The sequence below is a fragment of the Blennius ocellaris genome (genome assembly GCF_963422515.1).
Source record: "Blennius ocellaris genome assembly, chromosome: 11".
In the NCBI taxonomy this organism is placed as follows: domain Eukaryota; kingdom Metazoa; phylum Chordata; class Actinopteri; order Blenniiformes; family Blenniidae; genus Blennius; species Blennius ocellaris.
In genome coordinates, this window is record NC_137660.1 from 27407782 (window position 1) to 27434305 (window position 26524).

The following is a 26524-nucleotide window of genomic DNA, read 5'->3' on the forward strand; positions in this document are numbered from 1 at the left end:
ATCCAACATGGTCGTCTGTCCACGAGAACGTCTCTGTTCTCCCATCGTTGGCGTTTATAGCGATTTTTCTTTGCGTACATGTGTTACGTGTGTGGATTCATTAAAAAAAACGAAAAAACTAAAAAAAACGCTGTTTTCAAAATGTTCCTGTGTAAACGTAAAACTTTTTCGAACTGAAAACCCAAACAGATGCTTTCATGTCAATTCCAGCACGGTTTCCTCAAGCGACACGGAAACTTTCAAAAGTTCCACCGCGGGAGCCGTTTTAAGTGTTTCCAAGTAAAAGACAGAGATTTTAACACGAAACAAAAACGCAGCGACATTTTCTTTTGGAATATCGGAACTGTAGTTTTTCAAACATGCTTTTTTTTTTTTTACTATAAACGGGGGAAAAAAACAGCCTCGTGTTGAAGCAGGATTGTAAAAATATTTTTAAAAAAGCTGTTGAAGCTGTGAACTGAGGTGTGAGACGAGGGACGACGCGTCCACCTGACGGCGGAATGTCTTTTCTTTTGAGACGCCTTGTGTTTGTCATAACCGCCTCTCAAACGCTCATTCTGCCTTTTCAAAAGAGGAAAAGAAAACTAATTGAGGAAGTGCGACCGTGTGACTCGTCCTCGAACCGACGTCGTTCTGCGGAATGTAATTACGCCTTTTGCACTCGTTCACACGACGACGGAGGACGGCGCTGCGTCAACGCGCGTTCCCACGGGCTGAGATCATGAAGACACAATGCGGCGTGTGTGTGTGTGTGTGTGTATGTGCGTGTGTGTGTGTTTGCGCGAGATTAGAGTGGTGCCAATTTGTGAAGCGGTATTTTTAGAAAGGAGTCCCGTCCGCTCCCGTAATGCCCCACAGATCAGCCTTTGATGCGTTCATTGTAGCGTGATCCCGCTTCAAAGCGGCGCTTGAGGGGCGTGTGTGTGTGTGTGTGTGTGTGTGTGTGTGGGGGGGGGGGGGGGGGGGGGGATGTGGGGGGGGGTCGTGACTCTGCGGCTCCAACACGCACTACATTATTCCTGGCCATGAGCTTGGGCCCTCGGTGACCTCTGACCTCTGCGCTCGTAACACACTTCCACTTCTGAAGCCCCTGAAGCCGAAGGTGTTTACGCAGATTGATCTTCGGTTTCAGAACAAACAGGAAGACGGATCATCAATGGGATCATTGAATATTGGAGAAGGTTCAGGATTAAATCACTTTAACTCCCTTTTCAGAAATGTCGAATTCGATATATGACTTATATGTATGTGTGTGTGTGTAATTATATATAGGTGTGTGTATTCTTGTATACAGATTATTTAATTTTGTGTAAACACACACACACGTTTGATTAAAATGAACCTATAGAGAACGGTTCCTTCTCATACATGTTCAGATAATATGAATAAATGAGATTCAATCTACTTAATGTGCGACATGATTAAATGACATTAACTCAACAAACATTTTTTTTTTGTGTGGAAATGACGAAATGTGACACAAAAAATGTTTTCCCCAGTTTTTCAACTTTTCCCAGTGAGAATCGCCGCCGTCACTTCACGACTCGACTTTCCGCAGCCTGCAGGGCGTCTGCTCTCAACTGTTCCAGGCCACAAAGTGTCTGACTCATTAAAACAGATCCGACGCAACTTGTTCCGCCTGAACCTTCAGGATCCTTTTATGGATCCCGTGAAGTATTTTTACGGCTTTTCTCACTGAAGTTTTACAGCAGTGATTAAACAGGCGTGTATCCGCTTTTCAAAAAAGTCACATTTCAGCTTATGAGTCGCACACGATCACCAGAACAGTAAAAGTGTTGATTTGAGGCTGTAAATCCTCAGGTGGGGTTCGGAGACGTCACCGAGGCTTTTCAATCTCTGCCCTGCTTATCAGCGATGACCTCACTTCCTCCTCGCCGCCAAAGAGCCACATTCCACCTGCCAGCAGAGAGGAAAGGGACTTTCCTGTCCTCCACTCCCTCTTTTTTTTTTTGACACGTCTGGTATTTAACTCAGAAATGCTGCCGCTTGAAAAGCGTCCCCGAGTGTCAAAGATACTGTTACTGACTGCCGTGACGGTGTAACGAGACACTGTGGAGGACCCACTGGCTCCAGAGTGACAGAAGAAGAAGAAGAAGAAGAAGAAGAAATAAAATCAGCTGGAGAAGCTTCACATTTTAAAAAAAAGCACATGGATATTTATTCAAATAAATACACACTTATAACACACATTTCTGGGGGGAAACAACAAAACGAAGTAAAATAATTTAAACAAATAAACAAATAAATTAACATCATGGTTTTGTCATTCCTCCAGGGGGGGGGGGGGGGGGGGTCAAACAGGTGTGACAGTCCAGTCCTGCGTGGAGCTTCTTGAGCGTCTCTTGTCCCTTCATCGTCTCTCGACCTGGATGACCTCGTCTTCCTTTTGGTCCGCCTTTTTAGTTTCAGTGTGGTCCGATAACGACACTGGGAGGAGGAGGAGGAGGAGGAGAGAGGGATTAGTTCCTTTTTTTTCTGGAAGAGACGCGCGAAAAGGAAAGAAGAAGAAAAGAGGAAAAAGGTAGAGAAAAGAGAAGAGACATTCATGTCCACATGTGAGATTCTCTCACCATATCAGGAGTGTTGAGGAGTCCCGGCAGCGCGCACGAGCCAAACGCGCTCCTTGCGCTCCGGCCGCCGCGCGCCGCGCGCGCGCGCTCAGGGCGCACGGGCCATGCGCCGCTCCTGCTGTCCCGGCGACGCGCTCTCGTTGTCCTGCCGCGTTTTAAAGTCCTGGATGGCCTTCCGGTTCTGGAAGTCGATCAGGGCCATGGTGATCACCGCGTTCCAGCAGTTGTCCTCGCCGGGGCACCGGAAGTCGATCTCCTTGTCGTCCGTGGTGACGATGGTGAAGTAGACGAACTTGCCCGTGCGCTCCACGCAGTCCACCTTCTTGATGGCCTGCAGCTTCAGCTCCTTGCCCCGCGTGCGCTTCTGCGTGTCGGCGTAAATGTTCAGGCTGTCCGTGGTCAGGACGCACGTCTTCCGCTTCCAGAACTGGAGCAGGTTGTCGCTGCGCTTCTCCAGCTCTCCTTCCTTCAGGACCTGGCAGATCTCTGCCGCAGACATTTTCATTGTTTTATCGTGGTGTCAAACTCCTCCTTTTTAAAAAAAAATGTTTTTTTTTTCTTCTTTCTCCCACCGCGACGTCCGAGGAGCCCGCTGGGTGGGGGGGGGAGCTTCTCTTCCGTGGCGTCGTAATCCAAGAGAGTCGTTGTGAATGAATGAAGGTGGCTGGCGAAGCCTTTATAGCCTGCCTCAGCCCTTCCCCTCGTGACGTCACGCGGTTCGGGGGAAGGGGGAATGCATCAACAGTTGCCAGTGGAGTAATTCAAGGGCTGCGTGTGGGCGGAAGCCGAGGCGCGGGCGGGGTGGAGTGGAGGGTGGAGGTGTGGAGGGAGGGGGGGGGAGGAGAGGAAGTCCTAACGTGGACCTAATTACGCAGCCCACATGTTAATTAGTAATCCACGTCCCTCTGATGTGATTCCGGCAAATATTTACCCGCGGTGCTCCCAGTGATTCAGTCCGGGTGATCGCCAGATGTGCGCGCGGAGGCGTGCGTAAAGAGGAACCTTTGAAACCCGCGTGGGTCTTTTAGAGTCCTCCTTTTTTATGAAACCAGGCTGTTGCCATGGCAGCCAGGTGCTTCACTCCCTTTTTCTTTTTTCTTTTTAACTAGTGTAATACCTTCAGGGTTTTTTTTTTTTTTATGATACTGAGACTGAAACGTGTCTCAACTCACACAAACTGCTATTCTGGTCCGTTGATGTCAATCAAACCACTGAAAAACACCCGAACAGCCCACCAGTTTCCATTTTCCGTTCAGAGAACTCGGGGATCGTCGTCATGTTTTATTATGTATATTTTCCATTTTCCAATCTGAGAAATCCTCGTTCCGGTTTCTTCTTACAACAGCGGTTCATTTGAACAAAGCCAATTGTTTTCCTTTGGTTCTTTTAATGCTGAGATAAAGAGAGTGTTGATTTGTCCAAAATGTTTATTATTGTTGTGTGTTGTGTCAAATGTCAATAAAAATAAACATACTTCACTAATTCAATGGGTCCAAAACGTGTGTGAGAGCGCGTTATAATCAAATATGGTATAATTACTATAACAAAGCTTAATTAAAAACACAGGCTGCAGTGAAAATGAGTGTCAGTCTTGTGATTGGAAGTCTGTTATTATTATTATTATTATTATGCTGGCTGTATTTCTACAAACAGACCATTGTCCCACTAATTCTTAGCAGTGAGTTCATTCATCCAAAACCTTCTAAATGTTTTTGTTCAGCTTTATTTTGAAGCCTCGGAGAAACACATGTCTGCTGAAATCCCAAGACGGGAAACTCGACGCTTTCAACTCTCGTTTTATTTGCATCTGTTATCATCAACTTCCTGGTTTAAAACCGCGAGTGGCGGCGTCTGACTCGGGTCCGGTGGCTGATGTTTGGCGGCGCCGGGGGAGCGAGTCATCGGAGAGGAGGAGGAGGAGGAGGAGGAGGAGGAGGTCGGATGGCGGCAGATGTCGTCGACTGACTCCTCTGCTGCATCCGGCTTCAGTCCTGCTGACCTCGGCGCTCAGGTCAGAGTAGCACAGCGCTGTGTGTGTGGGTGTGTGTGTGTGTGTGTGTGTGTGTGTGTGTGTGTGTGTGTGTGTGTGTGTGTGTGTGTGGTGACAAAGCTTCCTCAAGCACTCACTTCAACCTCCCCTCTTGCCCCCCTACACACACACACTCGCTCGCACGCACGCACGCACGCACGCACGCACGCACACACACACACTCACTCACTCACTCACTCACTCACTCACTCACTCACTCACTCTCACACACACACACACGCACGCACACACCACACTCAGACACAGTGTGTGTGTGTGTTTTTGTGTGTGTAGTGACAGAGCTTCCTCAAGCACCCACTTCAACCTCCCTCTTGCCCCCCCCCCCCCCCACACACACACACAGGAAGTGACATGTCACAAACACACTCCACCCGTCACACTTTGTTAGATGTTATGCAAAAAAAAAAAAAAAAAACAACCCGGAGGAACGAAACGTGAACAAACTTCAGCCAGATTCCATCCGATTGCAAATAAAAAGACCCCGACGAGTCACGTCTCCGGCCTGGACGTCCACGTCTCCGCCGCCGGAGACGCCGCGGTCACTTTAATCCATCAGGCCTCGACCAGAACACAAAACACAAAACCCACGCGGGTGTTTTTAACAAGCTGCCGTTGAATGAAGGAGTCCACCATCTCTCTCTCTCTCTTTCCTCTATTTGTCTCAGGAGGTGGACACATGTGTCTCCTTGGAGTCTTTGTTTGCGGTGGACGAGCCCAGGCGGTGACTCAGCGCTTTGGAGGCGTTTGCTTGTCAAAGGGGAGTCACAACAGGGTTCGTGTGTGTGTGTGTGTGTTGTACTTCGTCAATGTGCTGCATCGTTTTGTTTTGTTTTGGGGTTTTTTCTCAAGCGAAGGCCCCGTTCACGTTACTACGTTTTTTAGGTTAAAAAAAATGCATTTTGTCGTTCCAGAAAACGGTATCGTTTTCAAAATGATGCCCGTTTACACGACAGTGACAGAAACACTGAAAACGACGTCGTCACTGCTGTTTATCGTTGTTTTTTCTTCTTCTTCTTTGTAATGAAACCACACACACGTAGAGAATAAAACACTTTAACATATCTGAGTTTCTCGACCAGAATCTACACAAGAAAAATGTAAAAATTAGTTTGAGTTTATTCTAAAACTAATTTTAAACTCGTATAAACATGGATCTCCAACATTTAAATTCCTCAGATAAGTTGTGTTGTTATCACGTCAGAATAAAAGCACCTCGTCCCAGGAGAGTATGGACCGGGATTTATGTCATCATCTCTACTGAGCATGTGCAGAACGGCCCGTTACCGCGGCGGCGGTGGTGCCCCGAGCGTTTTCAAAAGGTTCCACATCAGGAACTTTTCAGCGGAGCGTTGTTGTTCGGTCGGTAAATCCGAAACCCAGTGAAAGTTTTAGCGTTTTAACTTGGAAAAAGTTTGTAAATTGGCTCCCGAGACGTAAAGTTGCGTTGGTAGCGCTGAGAAGTATAGCAGCATTTTCCAAAAGTTGTCCCTGGGTGTAAACTGACACCCAAAAACGCAGCCACATTTCTGCATTTCCACTTCAAATCCTTGTTAAACGGGACGTAAAATTAAAAAACAAAAAAAACAAAGCAGGAAACATAAAGTCTCGCCGCTGCAATAAAGCGCTCACACATCAGAGGGAGCAGATTCATAAAACACAGAAACGACTCCAGGTCACTTTTTTTTGTTTGTTCCCTTTCATCTCTCGCTCTTGTGGGAAAGTACAAACTCTCCTGGAGGGAATCTGGATGTGAGCTCCTGGTGGGCGTGTCTCCACATCCCAGGGCTCATATCAGTGAACAAAGACCAAACACGCCCCCTTCAGGGAGGAAGTGACATCACATCCAGACCGCCACAACAACAAACACCATATTTCACTCACGAAACGAGCAGACGTGAGCGCCAAGGTTCAGTTTATTGTTCTTTTTTTTATAGTTTTGTTTTGGGTGTTTTGTTTTGGGTTTTTTTGTACTTGTTTACCTCGTGTAGCCTTGTTGCCATGGCGACGTGGGCGTAGCAGCTAACAGCAGGTGGAAGGACCAGAAAGGCCCCGAAAAGTTTTGGGCCGTCGTGTCGAGACATGAAGCCGCTGGGTGTTTACGCTCTGAGTCACAACGCAGGAGATCTGGGCCGCGAGTCAGTCACAACGCAAACTTCCCCAGGCTAACGCTAACCTGAACGTGTAACTGGTTACTTAACACGCGACTCTGAATTAAACGGTTTGTGTATCTGTAGAAGTTTATAATCCTTGAATGTCGGTTTTAAGATGACGCCGCAGTCGATGCCAAAGTCTTGAGGCGCTTCTGTGGAGTCTGAGGTGAAAACGCAACGTTTTCGGCGAACGCAACTTTTTGAAAATGGCTCCCGAGGTGGAACTTTTGGAAAACGCTTCGTCTCCATGGAAACGGCCGCAGTTATGTAGTTTTTCTGCGCATGCTCGGTGGACAAACAATAAGAAAAGTGAATGCCGTGACTCCCAGTCCATTTTCTCCTGGGACTTGGTGCTTTTATTTTGACAGTCAACCGCAATAACAATACAGCTTCGTCGTCTGTCCACTCGATTGTCCGTGTGACTCCCGTTGTTGATGTTTATGTATGTGTGTGTGTGGCTTGAGTACAAAAACTACCAACAGCACCCACTAGTGGTACAACGTGAAAACTACAAGGTCAGCAATAAAAACACAGAATGAAAAACAACCCGAGATGAAATACTTAAAACGTTACCGTGTGAACACATAACCATATATATAATGACATGCATACAAAATGTGCAAGATGCAAAGGTTATCGAAGTTTCTTTTGGACATTTCACTCATTTTTGCACCAGAAACAATCATTAAAATCGGCTTTATGTTGAGATTGGAGTGAAAAAAACGTTGCAAAAAAAAAAAAAACCCCACCCGTGAAATGTTCAACACCACAACAGAGAAAAACTGAAATTTTCAATTTAGAGGTTATTAAGGCGCAGTCAGGCTTTTCTATTTTGGAACTAAATTAGATCAAAGAGGCTGAAATGAGTTGTATAAATGCTTCAAAACAACCAAAACAACTCCTAAATAGAGTATAATGACATGTCATGAATGAGCAGGAGCAACATGTGGTGCACCTGAGTTCACCTTCAGTCTTTTTCTTTTCTTTTTTTTTTTTTCTGCATGTTTCCTTGTGCCTGCAGGGGTTTTCCCAGGAAGCTCCGGTTTCCCTCCCTGCAGTCCAAAGACATGCTTGTTAGGTCGCGATGTGACTATTCAGGGCGCGAAGGTTTGACTGTGATTGTTTGTCTTTGTGTGTGTGTGTGTGTGTGTGTGTGTGTGTGTGTGTGTTGAGATGGTCGCTGTCAGATGGGTGGATGTCATATAACAGCCACTAACTCTATTTACTAAATGAAATAGAATAGCAAATTTCTCGCTATTCTATTCTATCTTGCTGGTTTACGATTCTATTGGTCGCGAGAGGAAATTTACTACGGTGGCCTGGAAGTGCAAAAAACTACAAACTTCAGAATAAACACACGCAAAAAAAAAAAAAAAAAAAACACTTACAAATGTAGAAAATACTTACAAATGGAAAAAAACTATCAAAGAGAGAAAGTACTTACAAATTTAAAAAAAAACACTTACAAATAGAGAAAATACTTAGAAATACAAAAAAACCCACTTACAAATAAAGAAAATACTTACGAATACAAAATAAAACACTTACAAATAAAGAAAATGCTTACAAATACAAAAAAAACTATCAAATAGACAAAATACTTACAAATACAAAAAAACTATCAAATAGTTAAAATACAAATACAAAAAAACCCCACTTACAATAGAGAAAATACTTACAAATTCACCACAACGCAACAGAAACATGTGGCACCTTAATTTTTTTTTTAATAAAAAAATAGCAAACTACCAAATAGCTTTCTCTGTCGTGTTTTTTGTATTTGTACGTGTCTAACATGTCTTGTTTCGTGTTCTGGAGACGCTCCATTCATATTTTCTAACAGAACTTCATCACGATGCGGCACTTTTGGTTCCTCAGCAACTAAAAAACAAACTACAAACTACTGTAAATTAATTTTTCAACCCATAAAATGAGCCTTTTAATGACTTCACGTGAAAGAGAACTTTAATCGGCGTGTGTTTACGTGGGTTGCCGTGGAAACGGCTATCGCCGGCTGCTGCGGCGCTCGATTGAGACGCGTCCAGGAATAAAGCGAAAGGAGCAGAAATTCACGATGTAATGCTGAGATGTTGAAAAAAAAAAAAAAAAAAAAGATTGACGACTTGATGGAGCGAAACCAAACCCACGAATCCAGTCCGTCTCCTGGTTCCGGGAACGAGTCGGGGGAAAAAGAACCGTTTCTCCTAGCGGAGCTCATTCAAGAACCGGTCCTGAACTAGAACCTGGTTTCTTTCCGGTGGAAAACATTCAATCAGAGGCGAGAAGCGCCGTCGTGGTTGTTTATCCAGCGCAGGTAAAATAGGTGTCAGGCTGAAGGTGTTTGTTTCCCTGATCGTGAACAATAAATAAATAAATAAATAAATAAATACCCCCACCGGGACAATAAACTAAACTTAGTCAGTCTAACAATGGGCGTGTGATGAGCTGCTGACAAATACAGCAGAGCCGGCAGGTAACAGCTGCATACTGTGACAAGTTGACGACTTTGGCGTGCCGCTCGCCGACACACACACACACACACACACACACACACACACACACACACATATCACACACACACACACACACACACATCCTCTTGCTCTTTGGTGACATGCCCTTGTGATGAGACTCCGGAGCTATTTGAGGCATTGTTCTGATAAGCCCTGTGTGCGTGTGTCTGCGGCCACGCTGGCAGTAGCAGCGTGGGAAAAAGAACAAATGGCTGATGGAGGGCCGTCGTTTATACACACACACACTCAGAGACACACACACACACACACACACACTGCTGCAGGAGGAACCCACGGAACCCGAAGGAACTGGGCCCCAAAAGCTACAAGTGCCACTGGTGCTTAAAGCAAAACGTCACAAAAAAAAAATAAAAACCAAAAACGTCCCAAACGCCACACGTGCCGCGGTGCAACGCCCGCCGCCGGGCGCCGCGTCCCCGAGTCGGAAGCCGGTGGGAACCGACTCGGCTTTTAAAACGTGACGTCGGAGGTCAGAGCGAAGATTTGTCGTTGCCGCCGGCGAACGGCAGGTATGCAGGTCTGCGATCCTTCACCCTGCCAGGAATGTGGCATTCACTTGGCCGCCTGCATAGCTCCAACCCCCCCGCGGCTTAACGCGGTAAACCGCCAGTCTTTCCATGGAGGGAGAACTAATCTGCAGAGGGAGCTGGTCTTTTAGGCTGTTAAACCCTTGTTTTTTTTTTTGTTTTGTTTTTTTGATTTCGGCCTTTGTGCTCCCCGACTCCGACCTGTGATTCACTGCAGGAACACCGAGGAGACGCCGCCATGACAGATGTTACGTAAAGGCCGGAGGAGGAAGTGACTGGATAGTTCATGTTGTTAAATCCTTTCAAATATGTTCATGCTCTAAACTATTTTATATATATATAGAGAGAAAATATTAGGATTCATACGAAGCTCAGTCGGACTAGAATTCCATCACTTTCAGGAGAAAACGCATCGTTTTTGTTTGGGAAACTTCTTCGTTTCCACGTCTTCGTTTCAAGTCAGTTTCAGTGTTTCAAGAGAAAAAACATTTTCATGTTTTTGTTGCAAAAAAAAGTTCAGCGTTTCCACGTTTCGAGAGAAAATGAACAGTTTCCACCTCCTTGTTTCTAAAAAAAACTTTAAAAAAGTCCTGTGTTTCCACATTTCAAGAGAAAACGAAGTTTCCATCTCCTTGTTTCAAAAAAAAAAAAAAAAAATTCTGTGTTTCCACATTTCAAGAGAAAACGAACAGTTTCTACCACCTTGTTTCTAAAAAAAACTTTAAAAAAGTCCTGTGTTTCCACATTTCAAGAGAAAACGAAGTTTCCATCTCCTTGTTTCTAAAAAAAAAAAATAATAATTCTGTGTTCCCACATTTCAATAGAAAACGAACAGTTTCTACCACCTTGTTTCTAAAAAAAAAAAAAAAAAGTCCTGTGTTTACACATCGTTTCAAGAGGAAAAGCCTCGTTTTCATGTTTTTGTTGCAAAAAGAAGTTCAGTGTTTCTACGTTTCAAGAGAAAATTAACAGTTTCTACCACCTTGCTTCAAAAAAAAAAAAAAAATTCAGTTTTTCCACATTTCAAGAGAAAACGAACAGTTTCCACCTCCTTGTTTATAAAAAAAACTTTAAAAAAAAGTCCTGTGTTTACACATCGTTTCAAGAGAAAACGAACAGTTTCTACCACCTTGTTTCTAAAATAAATAAATAAATAAATAAATAAAATTCTGTTTCCACGTTTCAAGAGAAAACGAAGTTTCCACCTCGTTGTTTCTAAAAAAAAAAAAAAAAAAAAAAATCTGTCTTTACAAATCGTTTCAAGATAAAAAGCCTCATTTTCATGTTTTTGTTTAAAAAAAATGTCAGCGTTTCCAAGTTTCAAGAGAAAATGAACAGTTTCCACCTCCTTGTTTCTATAAAAAAAAATACAAAAATTCTGTCTTAACAGTTCATTTCAAGAGAAAAAGCCTTGTTTTCATTTTTTTTTAAAGTTCTGCGTTTATACAACTTTTACAGAAAAAAACCCAACACAAATAAAAACCGCATCTTCATGTTTTTGCTTCATAAAAGTTCTGCGTTTACACGTCAACATTTTGAAAACGACGTCCGTTTACGCTGAAATGCTAAAAAAAAAAAAAAAAGTGTCGTTTTGCTGTTGCGCCTCTAGTTGGTGCCGTCGTCAAACATTAACAATAAAACGTACTTAAAAACATTTTAGCGCATTTTTTATTTTATTTTTTTTAGCTCAATTACACAAAGACTCTTATCTCTTGGCTGAAAAGATCTATAAAATAGACACAAGTGGAAGTCGGAAAAAGAGGTAAAACCATATCAAAAGTGGGGACAAAAACTCCTATACTGACTAGAATTTATAAAAGAAAAAAAAGAAGCTGGAAATTGCATAAAAGTTGGAAAAAAAATCCTAACATGTAAAACTGTTTTCAATGGTTAAAATAGCTAAAATTAAAAAAAAGTCTAAAAAAATTCAATAAAAGTGTGAAATAAAGGGTGAAACTGGTGAAATCAGGTGCAATAACAGCAGGTAATCCTGAATAGGAACTGAAACCTCATATATATATACTCTAATATACCGTTTTTGGATCAAAACTATATTTAAAAAAAAGAAAAACTTTAAGAGGTATGTTCGCCTCATTTTAAAGGCTGTTTTGTTTATTTTGATTTGGTGGAAAGTCATTGAAAATAAAAAGCTCTTTTGGTCATAAAGGTACAAAACAATACATTTTGAGCATTTTTTCAAAAAGTTGCACCTTCAGTTACCTGCTGTGAACCGACGGCCACAACCAAAGTTTTTTTTTCCGCTTGACAACCAAACCCATCGCCGGTTCACTTCCGCTCTCAGGAATTCCAAAACTTCACTTCCAACACTTCACCTCAAATAGCCTGAATAGTTTGCGAGCGTTTAACCGTGAATGTGAGCGTGACTTCAGGGTTGAGGCCCCGCCCCCTTTTTGACTTGGCAACTTCACTGGGAAGAAAAAAAAAAAGAAAACAGCTCCTCCTGCACCTCCGGTCCGACCGACCGCCTCTCTGACGGGAATTCCGGTTAAACGTGGCCGCGCCCCAGTTCACACTTCACTCTTTCACCCATTCATAAATCACAGGTGTGCTGCTCTGATTGGCTGTAGGAGTCGACCCCCCCCCCTCCCCCCCCATGGTTGATGATCTGCCCTCCAAAGTAAACATGAACTCCGACCTGTAGCCTTCCAGGCTTTATGGCCTCCAGCCACTTCAGAATAACTCGCATAGCGTTGATTTTGATTTAATTAATGCGGCGGGAACATGAAAGTCTTTGTTTCATCAGATCAAAGACTTGGAACCCGATGAAGACTTTCCTCTTCCTCTTCATCAGGCTTCGTTCTCACGCATGTAAATAAAAAAAAAAAAAACAACCAAAAAAACGAGACACCGTGATGCTTTCTCCCGTTTTGTTTTTGCGGCTGAATTTTTTTTGCAGCTGAATTTCTTTTACGGTTGAATTTTTTTACAGCTGAATTTGTTTTCGCGGCTGAATTTGTTTTTGCGGCTGAATTTTTTTCGCGGTAGAATTTTTTTGCAGCTGAATTTTTAGACATTGAATTTTTACACTGAATATTTTTCCATATTGAAAAAAAAAAGATACGTACTTGAAATTCAACAGCTTTTAACATTCAGTCTGATTTCAATGGTAAAAAAAACTTCCGAGTTAGAAATTCGAATTCAGAATCTGATGGCACAGTTTTACTTCCATATCATACATTAAATATTAATTCCCACAGCGAACTATAAGCGGGCAAATGCTTCATTAAAAACCCTGCTTCACGTGTTTCCTGGTCGCGAGTCTCTGCAGAAACGCAGAAACAGGCTCCCGGGACACAACCGGACTCTTTGTTTTACGGGGAAGCGATCCTGAAAACCCCCACGCCTCGGCCTCGCCATGAATGGCGTCTTGTTCCCGACTCTACCGGGAGCAAAAAAAACAAACAAAAAAAAAATCCCCCCAAAACACTGGGGTATCATCAGCGTCGTTTCAACGCGTTCCGCCAGCGACCAATTCTTGTTTCCTCGCCGCCTCACGTCACGTAGGTGTAAAGAGGGAAAAAAAACCAAGGGGTTGCCATGACAACACCCACCAGAAACCTCACTGCCAAGGGTTCAGTCTGTTTTCTTTATCCGTCAAGACAGAATTCCAGACATACGTTGGCCTCGCCTGGACGGACGGGGAAGTGACCGTGGTGTTTCGTGATGCAGAGAAGACGTCCGTCCTTCATTCCTTCCTTCCGTTGAGAACCCGTCTGCCCATCGCGTGCTAAATATCACCCGACGCCCCCCCCCCTTCAAACGGCGACGTGCATTCCACCGAGGAAGGAACGCGACGCCTGGCATCGCTCACCAAAAAGCCAGACTGGTGACGGTAAACCAGTTTTGACCCTTATAGGTCGTATGGAAAAAAAACATTTCTTTTAACGCTTAAAATTCAAAAACCAGCCTGTAAAGTCGCCATCAGAAGAACTTGATATCAAAAAAAAAAAAACACACAAAGAGGTACATTCCCATGTTGCACAACTTTAATAGAATATTTTTTAACTAACTCTGTACAAATTGAAAAGAAACATTGCGCAAGTAACAAATTGTGATTTAAGAACCGGTTAAGGCCATTTTGCTAGCGCCGCGGTCCGACGACGCAGTGGATCTGGGGGGGGAGGGGGGCGGACCGCGGCTCAAGAGATCCGTCTTGACGAGATCGACAATCGTTCTTTTTAAAAAGGGAGTCGGGCGGCGGGCGGGGGCGGGGGAGGGGGGGGGGTTTGTTTCGCTGCAGGCGAGATCCAAATGGGGGAATATAGAAAATACAGTGGCACCCTCTTCCACGACGTTCTACTGAATCTTTATAGACAATAATAACAGAAATACTTCGATATTCTTATACAACTCTAAACGCTGAATTAGATTACATTGTGTTAATAAGTGACAGTTGGCAAAACGGTTTTATATATATATTTATATATATAAAAAAGAAAAAAGGACGGCGTGTCTCGTTTTGGCTTCTTTTACACTTCCTCCCGTCGCTGAACGCCGTTTTTGAGATTCTGAAACAGAGATCGGCCGAAACGCGTCGTTAAAGACGGAGGAGGGAGAGACATTCGTTCCAGTGTCACATCGTAGTAAATTCTCTTCGTCCTCGCTGGGTGGGAGGGGGCAAAGGGCACGACGACGAAAGAACAACTATTTTGAGGTAATCGCCACTTCCTTGTGGTCTGATTTCGTTTTCCACTCAAGAGTTTAAATGCTTCTTTAAATCTACTGCCACTGGACGTCTTGGATTGGCAGTTTATTTATTTATTCATACATACATATATATATATATATATATATATATCCAAGCTTGAGCCTTGTAAATGTGGCCGGGCCCTTAATGCACCACTGCATACAGCTGCATGACACCAGAATAAATAGTCCAACGACCTGACAATGAACAATTAAAACAAACAAAACAAACATTGTGTTGTTAAAAAAAACAAAAAACAACCCTAAGTGAAAGATTTAAATCGAACTTGTTCAGCAGTTTCCTGGTAAACTCACACTTCTCTTGTTGGCAATAAAAAACCCTGAGTAACGGACTTATTTGATGAAGACTTCAAAGTTTGGGAGCCGTTCCTCTCCTGTGACGAACCTTCGGCGTTTTGGCAGTGACTTCCTCCACCTTCGCCTCAGAAGACGACGACGGCGGCGGCGGCGGCGGCGGGCCCTAACGTGGCGCCACGGGGTCAATTAATCCAGATCAATTCCTGCTTTGGGGAGTTTGAATGAAGCCAAAAATAAACGATTGTGTGTGTTTGGGGGGGTTGTAAGGGGGGACGGGGGGGTTGTAGGGGGGGAGGTTGGGGCGCACGACGCAAAGAAAAGAAGTCATGCACAGAGTAAAAACGCAAAGTGTGGCTTTGCGCTCTATTGCGTCGGGAGGAGGAGTTTGTAAAAAGGGCGGAGGAGCTCGCCGGGCGGTGAGTGGACGGACGGCGGGGTCTCCGCCTCCCCTGGTTACCATGGTTACTGCTGTTTGCATTCAGCAGGCTGAGGCTGGTCTTTCTGTGGGATTTAGGGAGGGAGTGGGGGTGGGGGGGAGGAGGGGGGAGGAACAAGAAGAAATAAAAAAAACTCTGGTTAAGTCAAGTTAAACCAGTGGACGAGTTACGAGCAGCTAAGAAGAGAAGCGAGAGGCTAAAGAGCAAATAAGAGGGAAGAAAACCCGATAAATCAAGAAAAAGTAAAATTTTAAAAAGGGAGCGATGTTAGAAACCTGGGATGTGACTGAACGGCAGGAAACAAAGATGGGAGACGAAGAAGAGAAGCCACGTCTACCCAAGATGTGAGTTTTAAAAGGGGTGGGGGGGGGTGGGGGGGGTTAAGGCTGCAGACTATCAGGAGAATCCAGGATGAAAAGAAAAGAAAGGAATAGAAGGAAGAGAAACCAAAGCTACTCGGGTCAGACGAGACGTATTAACCCCCCCCCCCCCCCCTAAGAATCTCCCTTACCTAGAAACACACGGGTGAGAATGTTTGATTACTCCTGGGGGGGGAAACACACAACGGCATGGTGAGTTTAATTTTAGCAGTGAGCGCACAGAAACGCCGTCGTCGGCCGGCGAACCAGTCAAAAACCAATAACAGCCGCCGGGGAAGGGGGGGGGGGGGTCGGGGGGGCGACAGAGAAACATATTGAGGACAAGAGCGAGTCGGGGACACAAAGCGGCTCTGTCGCGCCGGGAAAAGCGCTCACGGCGCATAATTCGACTGGAATAGCTCACAAACGCAGCGCGAGACAAAAAAAAAAAGAAATCATCAGTTAATCCACACATGAATGACTCCTTCTTTATCTGCCGTTACGCAATCGGGAGTGTTGAGGATTAAAAAAAAACAAAAAAAAAACGAGGGCGAGACAAAGACGCGAGTCCAACGAGACGACGTGTCGGTGGCGAGTTTTAAATATGGTAGAAATGATAAATATGTAATAACGGCCATTAAATGAGTTGAGAGGCGAGAGCGGGACGTCTTTTACGTCTCTATTTTCTGTTTTTCATTCATTCATGTGGGATCAATTAAACAGTTAATGAAACGAAGGACTTGGGGATTTTAGCCGACTCTCGTTCCTAAAGGCTTAAGAACAACAGTGTTTCCATGGCGACACGTCCCCCCCACCCCCACCCCGTCGTTCAATATAACAAATAACCTTAAATAAAAAAATTGCATTTTAAGAGTCTAGTTTCCACGACTGGAGCCGCTGAACGTGGTTTCGACAACAGCACCCCCCAGTGGCCGAAACATGAAAAACGACATTTTCAAACTGCCGCCGTGGTAAAAAGTTTCCAAAAACGGTGCGTTTTCACTCGCGGCATTGTCGCACTGTCACAATAGTGTCATGGCGTTTTGTTGTGTGGATACAAGCAGTAAAAAAAAAAAAAAAGAAAAAAAAAAGTCTTACAAACTAAACAGAACTGACCTTGGGGTCAAATTGTTCCTCGTCGTCGTCGTCGTCGCCCTCCTCATCTTGTTCCTGGAACACAACAGATGGAAATTTAAAAGTTCTGTTGTTGAACGGCAACACTTAAGATGAACGTCGTTTCACAAACCTCTTCGTCTCCTTCTTCTAGCTCCTCCTCTTCAAACTACAAATAAATAAACAAATAAAAAGAAAGAATTAAAACCGTCAGAGTGGCTTTTTTTTTATATAATGAAATGCCGTGTGTGTGTGTGCCAATCCCAATTCTACCCCTTAGCCCTACATCTTACCCCTTTGAATTGCGCGTTCACGAGGGTCTGAGGGGTGAGGCAAAGGGCTATTCACCCCTCCAAGCGGAGTGTTTACAGATGCACACTTTAAACAGAGGGGTATGAGGACATGGCTCCGAAGGACTCGCATTTCACATATATACGCTTCTAAAGTTCTATAAACCTGTTGTGTTTTATACCAGTAAGAACGGCAGTAGCGCTGCCGTACGTAGCTTCCGTGTGTGTTTGTTTGGTAGAGGCCGCGTTTATAACATTTTATTATTACACTGTAGAGTTCCAAAGTCTTCTAATATGGGTGTTTTGAAAACAGGGACCCCCGAGCAAACAAGGAAGCTCCTCCGCTTTCACATGGTGAATGAGGAAATATTTCTGAAGTCCAAATTCGGCGCAAAAAAACTGAAGTAATCCACGTCTCCGTCTATTTCTTCTCCTTGGTGGGGGAAAGGTGGAAAACGAAACAAAGCAGCCAAGCTGCTGCAACACGTTGAATTTGGGACGGCGTGACGACGCTCCTGCTGGAAAATCAACAAACATCCGTGGCTCAGCTCTGCTGATGGAACGGCTCCGGGTTATGATGTCATAACTGTGAGACGGGGCGAGAGGAGGGGGGGCCCAAATCTAAGGGCTGAAACTTTTATCCTTTTGCCCTCGTTTTGGAGGCGGAGGGCTAAGGGGTAGGCGGAGGGCTAAGGGGTAGGCGGAGGGCTAAGGGGTAGGCGGAGGGCTAAGGGGTAGGCGGAGTGGTAAGGGGTAGGCGGAGTGGTAAGGGGTAGGCGGAGTGGTAAGGGGTAGGCGGAGTGGTAAGGGGTAGGCGGAGTGGTAAGGGGTAGGCGGAGGGCTAAGGGACAGGCGGAGGGCTAAGGGACAGGCGGAGGGCTAAGGGACAGGCGGAGGGCTAAGGGGTAGGGGTACAAAATTGAATTGGGATTGGGCCTGTGGATGTGTGTGTGTGTGTGTGTGTGTGTGACACTCACGCTCTCGTCGTCCTCCAGCGCCTCCCCGGTGAAATACAGCACGGCTCTGGGAACTATTCTCTCGCGGAAGAAGTGTCCGATCTCAAAGTCTGTGGCGAGCGTGAACTCCGAGTCTTCGTCCTGTCAACGCCACAGCAGAGCGGCTCGTCAACGCGCTCGCCGCTCCGACCCCATCAAAAAAAAAAACCGACTTCAGTTTCTACTCACCATTTCTCCATCCGGTGAAGCTGTGAAGCAGAAGAGAACATTTTTTTTTTTTTGTGGGGAAAAACAGCTTCCAGCTTGACGTTTTCTTAAGATTCAATAAGAAATAACTCGAGATATCCGACATCCCCTCGAAGTTCGTCACCCGATGACGCCACGAGTCAGTTGCTCGGAGGAAACGAGAGATTATCGGCCGACGGCCTTCTGGAAAGTGACTCATTTTCCCGAGTCGGCTAATTTCCAGACACACGTCGGTAGAATCTGAATTTCGTTGGGAAATCGCTTTGGTGGAGTTCATTGTCGACCGGCCGATCATCCCAGGAGCATTCTTATGAGGATTGCGTAATATGAGTCACACACACACAGAGACACACACACACAATATAAAACTTCCTGCAACGTCTCTGCCGACGAGCAGAGAATCATCCAGGTGTTTGTAAAACGGTGGCGATGTTGATTTTTCATCATAATCAAACAGGGTTGAGTTGCAGGATCTTTACGCAAGAGCAGCCGTGTGTGTGTGTGTGTGTGTGTGTGTGTGTGTTACTCACTAACGGCACACCTGAACACACACACAAACACACACACCATTTACTCAGCCATTCAGACCAACTTCTCCCCAATCTGAACCGGAAAGACGACCCAGTCACCGAATTCAGGTTAACGGAGGGAGCTGAGGTTAAAAGATTCCTTTCAACCGCTCTGGTTTAACTCAACCGCCACCAGATTACTCATCTTGTGTCCGTACAAATGAAAAAAGAAAAAAACAAACAGCAAAACCGCAAAGATTGAAATTTCTTAGATCAGAAGGGCTAAAAATCGCTTTAGTTCAGGGGCCACAGCAACTTTCTCTGAATGTTTTCACAATTATCTTAATAGGGTTTATAGTTCAACCCCCCCCGGTTGTGCTTCTTTGGCCAATAAATAGACTAAAAGTTTGGGTTCGTTGCTGGAATAAACCCACAGCGACCCATTTAACCACAAGAAGTTGAAAGAAACTGATTTGGACATTAATTTAAATCAATTTAAGATGCATTTCACATAAAATTTGTACAATATATCCTATTATATCCCAACGTCACACCCAAATTCAAACAAAACTTCATCTTAATACTTAAAAAAAAACATATTGTTCTTGAAAACTTTCAATATATATGATTCATCTATACTTTTCCATGAATTTTAGTAGCACCCGAAGCAAAATGTGGAAACATTAGAAGAGGAAAATATGAGGTGGAGAGTATTTGACAGTGAGAGGGAGTCTGGTGCCCCCTGCTGGACATTTCAAGTCAGTGCATGACACACCACGTCCTGCCTAAACTCGCTTTCTCTCAAAGCTTCATATATTGGAGGCTACAAATCTGGAATACTTGTGTGTATATATGCAGAGACGACAGTGTCTTTGTGTCCTCACCTTTGACGGGGTTAAAGAAGTTGAAGAAAGAGTCGTTGGGGACCTGTTTGGTGACGGTGCGCACGGTGCCACGGCCTTTATGCTTCTGCTTCTTCTTAATAGTTTTCACTGTCACGTCTTTGCCCTTGTGCCAGTCTATCGGACAGCTGGAGGACGGGAGGCGGGGCAGCGTTAAAAACACCCGCGTTGGCGAGGAGGAGGAGGTGCAAGGCGGTCCGACGAGAAGGCGACTCACCCCTCGTAGTCGATGATCTCCGGGCCCTCGAAGGAGAACGGATCCGAGGCGTCGGGCTCCGACTTCATCTTATACACTTTAGTGAGGACGGCGTTGTTGAAGTAGCCGTTGGGCTCAAAGTGAAACTCTAACGTGAAGCTCTGCGGGAGGGAACGACCGGGATCGTCAACGGCGAGTTTGACCCGAGGGTCCGTTTTCGCGTCACAACTCTCGACTTACCATGGGCTGTCCCGGCTCGGAGAACTTGACTTGAATGTCTTTCAGGTGCTTCAGGATGGGCTCGTCGTGTTCCTGCCGGGAGGTCAAAGGTCGGGTTGAAGAGTTAAAGGGGGGACGGGGGGGGAGGACGGGTTGTGGTGGGGAGTGGGCGAGAGAAGGTACCTGCAGCATGTCGCTGAGCATGTCCACACTTTTAAATATGGTGAGCCAGAACTCGGGGATGCCTTTAGGGTCCTCCTCTGGCGTGGCTTCCTCTTTCTTTGCGTCCTCAATAGTCGCCTTTTCTTTTACCTCCTCCTGCGGAGAGTGAGAAACGCACGCTCCTTGTGAATTCGTCGCAATTTGTAATGAAGCCCAGATTCTATTATTGCCAGCACGAGTATGACCCGTTTTTCACAACGCGTTGCTTTTATGTGTGCGTCTGAAGAAAACGGTTACGGTTGAGTCCGACTAAAACATTTTAATCGTATTTAGCTTGTAGCCTTGATGCCATACGAGCCCAGCGGGTGGTTAACACGTCAGATGCCAGATTTACGGGATTCACCTGAACGCACCACCCAGATCCGTCAGCTCCTTGCAATTAAAACCGGACCGACGAGGTTTTTATTATTGAAACAATTCGGCGATGTGAATTTCTGTGGCGGGAAGTTAGGTGAGCAGTTGAAAAGTTTAAACGCCGCCTGCGAGGGGGCGTGGCTTACGAGTTCCCATGGCTGCTTCCCATAATGCACCAGTTATAGGAGAAGTTTTTTGGTGGGTCTTTTTTTTTTTTTTTTTAAACAAGTGTTTCAGTAAAATCGGCTTCATGATGAGGTTGTAGTCATAAAAAAAAAAAAAAAAAGACATTTCCATAATGCATACTAGTTTGTATTTTTGACGTATTCTAAATGACAAAAACTAATAACTCTGAGGCAATTGCATGTATTTGATGCCAAAGGGAGCAGCACCTGCAATTTCATCATATCACTCATATGATGACAAATGAAGCGTTCTCTTCCTATTCCATTCGTTTCCCCGGTAACACAAAGCACCACTTTGCATTATAATTTTTTTTTTTCCTTTTATAGGTTCGTTTCCTGTCATATGTTGTACTTACAGCGAGCTCCTCCTCTCGGTCGCTTTGCCACTCGCACTCCTCGTCTGTGGGCTCCACCGTTCCCGTGGTGATTTCTCGTCTCTTGGCGACAAAAATAAATAAATAAATAAATAAATACATTTAAGAAATGGTGTTTAATCTAGAGAAGGGTTAAGGAACAGGAGAAGTGAAACTGTATGTGTAAATATTCACTGCTGAGGCTGAATTAACTTCAGCGACGCGCACACACACACACGCGCACACGCACACACACACACACGCGCACACACACACACACACACACACACCAACAGGTGCAGCGGGATTACAGCCGTCACTCTGCGCGGCGATTAAGAATGGCGGAGTTCTTGTCACTAAATCTGGAAATAGCCTCGACGGACAAAAGGAACCGCCGGCTACTCGTCGAGGTAGATTTCGATTTAGCACCGAGGCCACGCCCCCGCCGACCTCGTGCGGCCAGAGAGACACACGAGCAGCAGTCGGTGCAGCAGAAAGCCACAAAGCCTGGTTCCCCCCCCCCCCTTCTTAAAATACACATTTGGTCTGCATGTTATAGAAAAAACGCGGCGCGAGCTGAACGGAGAGGAAACGTCTGGCGCACCTTGTCAAACAGCGGCTGATAGAGGGCGGCGTACTTCCGCTCCAGCTCGTGGACCTCCTCGTAGAACTTGGCCTCGATGTTGGCGCACTGCACCTGTAGCCTTTTCAAGGCGTGGACTCGCCTCTTCACCGCCTTGGGCAGCATGCTGCAGGAGGACACGAGCACGGCCGTCATGTGAACACTCATTGAAAAGGTCCCATGTTATACTAAAATCCACTTTTCTGTGCTTTAAACGTCATAAAAGTACTATTTGGGGCTTTTAAGTGTTTTTTTTTTTTTTTCATTGATTCCCTCAAGCTTGAGTTCACGGCGATGTTTCTCTGTTCTAACTGGCGGGGCACCACCGGGCTGGAGAAGCCCCGCCTCCAGGAAGATTGACATGCGGAGAAACCAAAACAAGACACTTCTCTGCCGCTATCTCGGTCTATGCTGCTGTTTTTGTTGCTGTCGATAACAGTTTTCACCATCATATCCACTTGGAGAAAATGTGTTTTCGGCTGTAGGTACGTGTCCACACTATTTGGCGAATGGGGCTGGACTTTTTTTTTTCTTTTACGCAAAGAATGCGTTTGTCTGCTAGCGACACGTCACCAAAGACTGCTTCCAGAACTACGGGTGCTTTGAAACTGGACTTACTCAGAAACTCATCTTGAAACCTGCTGCTATTAGCACAATAAAAGACGCTAACGAGGCGCCGGGATCTGCAAGTACATTACTACAACTACGAGCTGCTGGCTACGTCACCCGAGGGGGTGGGAGGAGGCAGAGGAGATGAGAACCACCCGTTTCGTGAGAGGTGACGTCGGCTCAATCCAAGAAATAGCTAGAATTTCACAAGTTTTGCGTGTCGTATACTGCATGGCCTACATTATTATCCCACATGAGCATCGGGTGAAATGTAGCCAGATATGGGTCCTTTAACAGTGAAACTAACAAATCCAGAGGAATCGTACTCCTGAGGTAACGGGGAAGGAGAAGTCTTTGTTGGGAATCAACGACAAAATGGTTCAAGACACTAAATTTGGTTTTGATAGGAAAAAAATAAAATAAAAAATCTGTGCCTGAGCAGAAACGGTGAACATTTGTTTGCACGAGTGTAAAAGTTTTCTAAAAATCTATTCGTTTGGCCAGTACATCCAACCGTTCTGAGATGATGTTGCATGAATTCGATGTGGAAACGTAATCAGACGTTGAAATGAAACCAGATCTGGAGAGAGCGACTACTGTTGTCATAACTTGAGCGCTCAGCGAAACAGGCGTCAAGTCAAAGTTGACATTGGGCGGCAGGAGCGTGAGGACATAACGGTGAGGAGCTGTTGACACTGCGGTCGTCCTGGAAGTCGAGAGTCAATAGCGCCAGGAAGTGGTGAAAATCAGTGGTAACCATTTGTTTAACAAATCCTGATGTTTAACACCCCTGCCTAGAGGCAACGAAAGCTTTTTACTGGAGTCTCATAAAGACAACAGAAATCCCGTCTGTAATCTTAAAAAAGAAAAAAAAATCTCTACATGGGAGTAGAAATACAAGTGTTATGATGTCAAAGGGGGAAAATTCAATCAATGGAAAAAAAAATATCACTGATTCTAACTTTTTCCACCCATCTCAACGTCAAACGCTTTGAAAAAAAAAAAAAAAAGCGTGACGAGTTTGATTCAGAGTGAAACTGATGTGAACGAGGCATTGTTACCGATCCACTAATTCCCTGAATGGGAGACGTGTCGTTTACTCGTCGTACCGACCTTTCCATGGTGTGGAAGCTGACAGGTCTTTCCCCCTGTCCAACTGGATCTTGCATCCCGCGTTTCCCTGCACCAAAGAAACACACGTCGAACGTTAAGGGTGTGTTTGTGTCACAAATCCGCAGAATTTCGAGAGGAGAAAAACCTGTAATGTACCGTCGACTCCACCTTATTGAACAGTAATAACACGACATCAGGCAAACAAAACAGTACGTTAAAAAAAACAAACAACTCAGTATTTCCAAACAAGAAACGGCTAAAAACTTCCAGGCGGGGAAATAAAAGCTAGATTTATGTGGATTACTTCATCTGCATGCAGATGTGGGCGTAACGCTATACAACCACATTCTTCTTAAACGTGTAATCCAACAGGTAATGACTGGAAATCTAGTAATCGCAAGTCAAAACGCCACTCGGTGATGCATTCAGTTCCTCCTTTGCCCGCGCAGGTGTCGGCAATCCCTCGGACTCTATCCCACATCGCTCTGGAAGGAGCTCGTGAGCGAGATGAGCAATGTCGTCGTCAATGACACTTTAGAGCCGTGGCGCCAAAAAAAAAAAAAAAAAGGACTAGAATGTGACGGTTCAGTGCAAACTGTGTGGGATGCTATGACAAAATGCTGCCTTTGGTTTTCACTGTTATTTTGCTGTGACTTGACACGGTACTTTACAGTGATTAAAAAAAACCCCAAAATGATGGGTGTGACAATTTAAAGAGAAGTTTGTCTTTTGTACACAATGCTTTCAAATTAAAACGCATGACTTTCGCTATCCGGAGCCGCTAAAAGCTAAAGTTTTTGAAAACAGCTCTGGAAATGCATATGCATGTGCGCCACGGTTGCAGTAAATAGTTCTCAGCAGATGGACAACAACAACAATGTGTTCCTCCACAGTGTCATGACTCCCGGTACAGTTTCTCCAGGGACCTGCTTGGTTTATAGTCGAGTCACTGTAAAAACACACATTGCCATTGTTCATGTTCACAGTGAATTGTTCTCCGTTTCAGTGTTTCTGCCGTTTTGCACGTGAACGTCCGCCACTTTCAAAATGTTGCCGAGTAACTCGCGAAACTTTTCTGACACCCGTGTTAGAGAAATGAGTGATCCTAGGATGTTGAGAAGCAATAAAGATTGTGTTTCTAGAAACAAATCAACTATTCACACGTTGTCAGGGGCTGAAAAACTGACTTGCGACGACCCAAATGCGAGAAAGTCCTCAGTTGGCCAAACATGAATGACAGTAACTCACATTTTATATATTTGTATTTCAATCAGAACCAGGAAACTTGTTTTTTTTTTTTACCTTAATGGCTTCGATGTTCCAAGTGTTAGGTCTCTCCTCTGTTTAGAAGCAGAAGATTGGTTAGTTTACTCACTCTCTCTCACACACACACACACACACACACACACACACACACACACACACACACACACACACACACACACACACACACACACACACACACACACACACACACACACACACACACACACACACACACACACACACACACACACACACACGAAAAGTAACGGGTGATTGAGTAACACAGAGTGAAAGGAGAACCTGCGACATTGTACACATTCCTCAACAACACATGCTGTCCACCACTACAGGGCCCCGCTTTGAAACTGTCATTTTGCAATAAAAAAGGTTGTCAACAAAAAAAAACCCCACACAAGATAAAGTACGAGTGCGTTGAAGGGAGGCACACTTTAATTAACTTTGACAGATCTCGAGAAACACGAGTGTTGCTCAAGCGCAGGCCGATGACGCATTGACATGCTAAACGAGAGCTAGGCTAACGACGAGCGGAGTTGGCGTGTGTCCATTTATACATCATATACCGTTTCCCTGGCCCGTGACAATGACCGATCACGTTCGAACAAGCTTAAATGGGACCGTTTGTTCACGTTCGACGAGCAGTCAACATGCAGTGGTGTTCGTTCAACCCGTATGGGCGGTGCCAAACGTCTTGACAGGAGCTAACCTTGGGTGTTTCGGATTAGCTGGTTTCCCTGTTGACTGGTGGCCGACTTCCTTTCGATGCCCGTGTTAAACTCGACAAAACCCCGGAGCTTCCCTGTCCCGATGAACGCCGTTTAACTACGTTTTACAATACAATTCAAAAGTGTGGCACCTCCGGCGAGACAAATGTTAACAAACGCCGTCAACAACAGCGGCAGGAGGGCCAAAAGGAAGTCGGTCACCAGTTAGCAGGGAAACCAGTTGATCGGAAACACCAGGCTAGCGGGATAGCTGACGAGTCAACGTGCTTACCACAGCGCCTTGGCGACGGACAGCGAAATACAATTGCAGCCGGTTTACAGTAAAGACACTACATCGATTGGGGATGAAAACAAAGTGCCCCAGGCCCTCGACGCAGTGTCACTCTCTTGTGTTGTTCAACATTGACCGGCCGCCTCTAGCCTTCAATCGGCCGCATCGATGAGCTAACACTAGCTTAGCCACCGTTAGCTCGCAAACAGATATAAAATTCCCGGAATCTGGAGCGCGAGATTCGGGGACGCGAGCCACTAAGCGGCCGCTAGATTCATCCGACGGCTCCCGGCGTTACCGACAAAAACCTTGACGTGTCACATTGACGACACCTCGGTGCGTCTTTCTCTTACCTCCTCACGAGCGGAATTCACACCAAGTCAAGTCGCCTCGTCTCCGCTCACGCGCACTCGCCTGTTTTCCCCCCTCTCGCCGACACGCGCGAGAAACACGCACGCGCGTCTGCCTTCTGATTGGACAACGCGTGGTGCTGCGTTCACGTGCCCCCTCTACCTGTAAACCAGAAAGAACTATTTCATTTTATTCGGATTATTAAAATTAATTATCAAAGATGTTATTTCCTGAGTTTGGTTTTCATTCGTGTCACTGAAAGTGATAAAGATGGAGGGCCAACGTGCACACACACGCACGCACACACACACGCAAACACACACACACACGC

The 26524-nt window shown here is 45.2% G+C and overlaps 2 protein-coding genes across 4 annotated transcripts; both read right to left on the reverse strand.

Annotated features, from left to right (window-relative positions):
• Positions 1-2148: 2148 nt before the first annotated feature.
• phlda2 (pleckstrin homology-like domain, family A, member 2) lies at positions 2149-3229 on the reverse strand. Its single transcript, XM_080505266.1, has 2 exons — positions 2592-3229; positions 2149-2448 (listed from the first exon to the last, which is right to left on the reverse strand). The coding sequence occupies exon 1, from the start codon at positions 3094-3096 to the stop codon at positions 2680-2682; it is 417 nt and encodes a 138-aa protein (XP_080361392.1). The 5' UTR covers positions 3097-3229; the 3' UTR covers positions 2149-2448; positions 2592-2679.
• Positions 3230-13837: 10608 nt separating this feature from the next.
• Positions 13838-26274, reverse strand: nap1l4a (nucleosome assembly protein 1-like 4a). Of its 3 annotated transcripts, XM_080505432.1 has the most exons (15): positions 26196-26274; positions 24865-24902; positions 23563-23629; positions 21823-21967; positions 21222-21302; positions 20288-20422; positions 20126-20197; positions 19907-20046; positions 19672-19817; positions 18261-18280; positions 18054-18173; positions 16920-16955; positions 16790-16843; positions 15826-15859; positions 13838-15378 (listed from the first exon to the last, which is right to left on the reverse strand). In XM_080505432.1, exons 3-14 carry the CDS (start codon positions 23616-23618, stop codon positions 15854-15856), a joined length of 1011 nt encoding a protein of 336 aa, XP_080361558.1. In that variant the 5' UTR covers positions 23619-23629; positions 24865-24902; positions 26196-26274; the 3' UTR covers positions 13838-15378; positions 15826-15853. The 3 variants fall into 3 exon arrangements, with proteins under 3 accessions (XP_080361558.1, XP_080361556.1, XP_080361557.1); XM_080505430.1 differs by lacking the exon at positions 15826-15859; XM_080505431.1 differs by lacking the exons at positions 15826-15859; positions 24865-24902 and having other exon boundaries at positions 26196-26255.
• Positions 26275-26524: the final 250 nt, after the last annotated feature.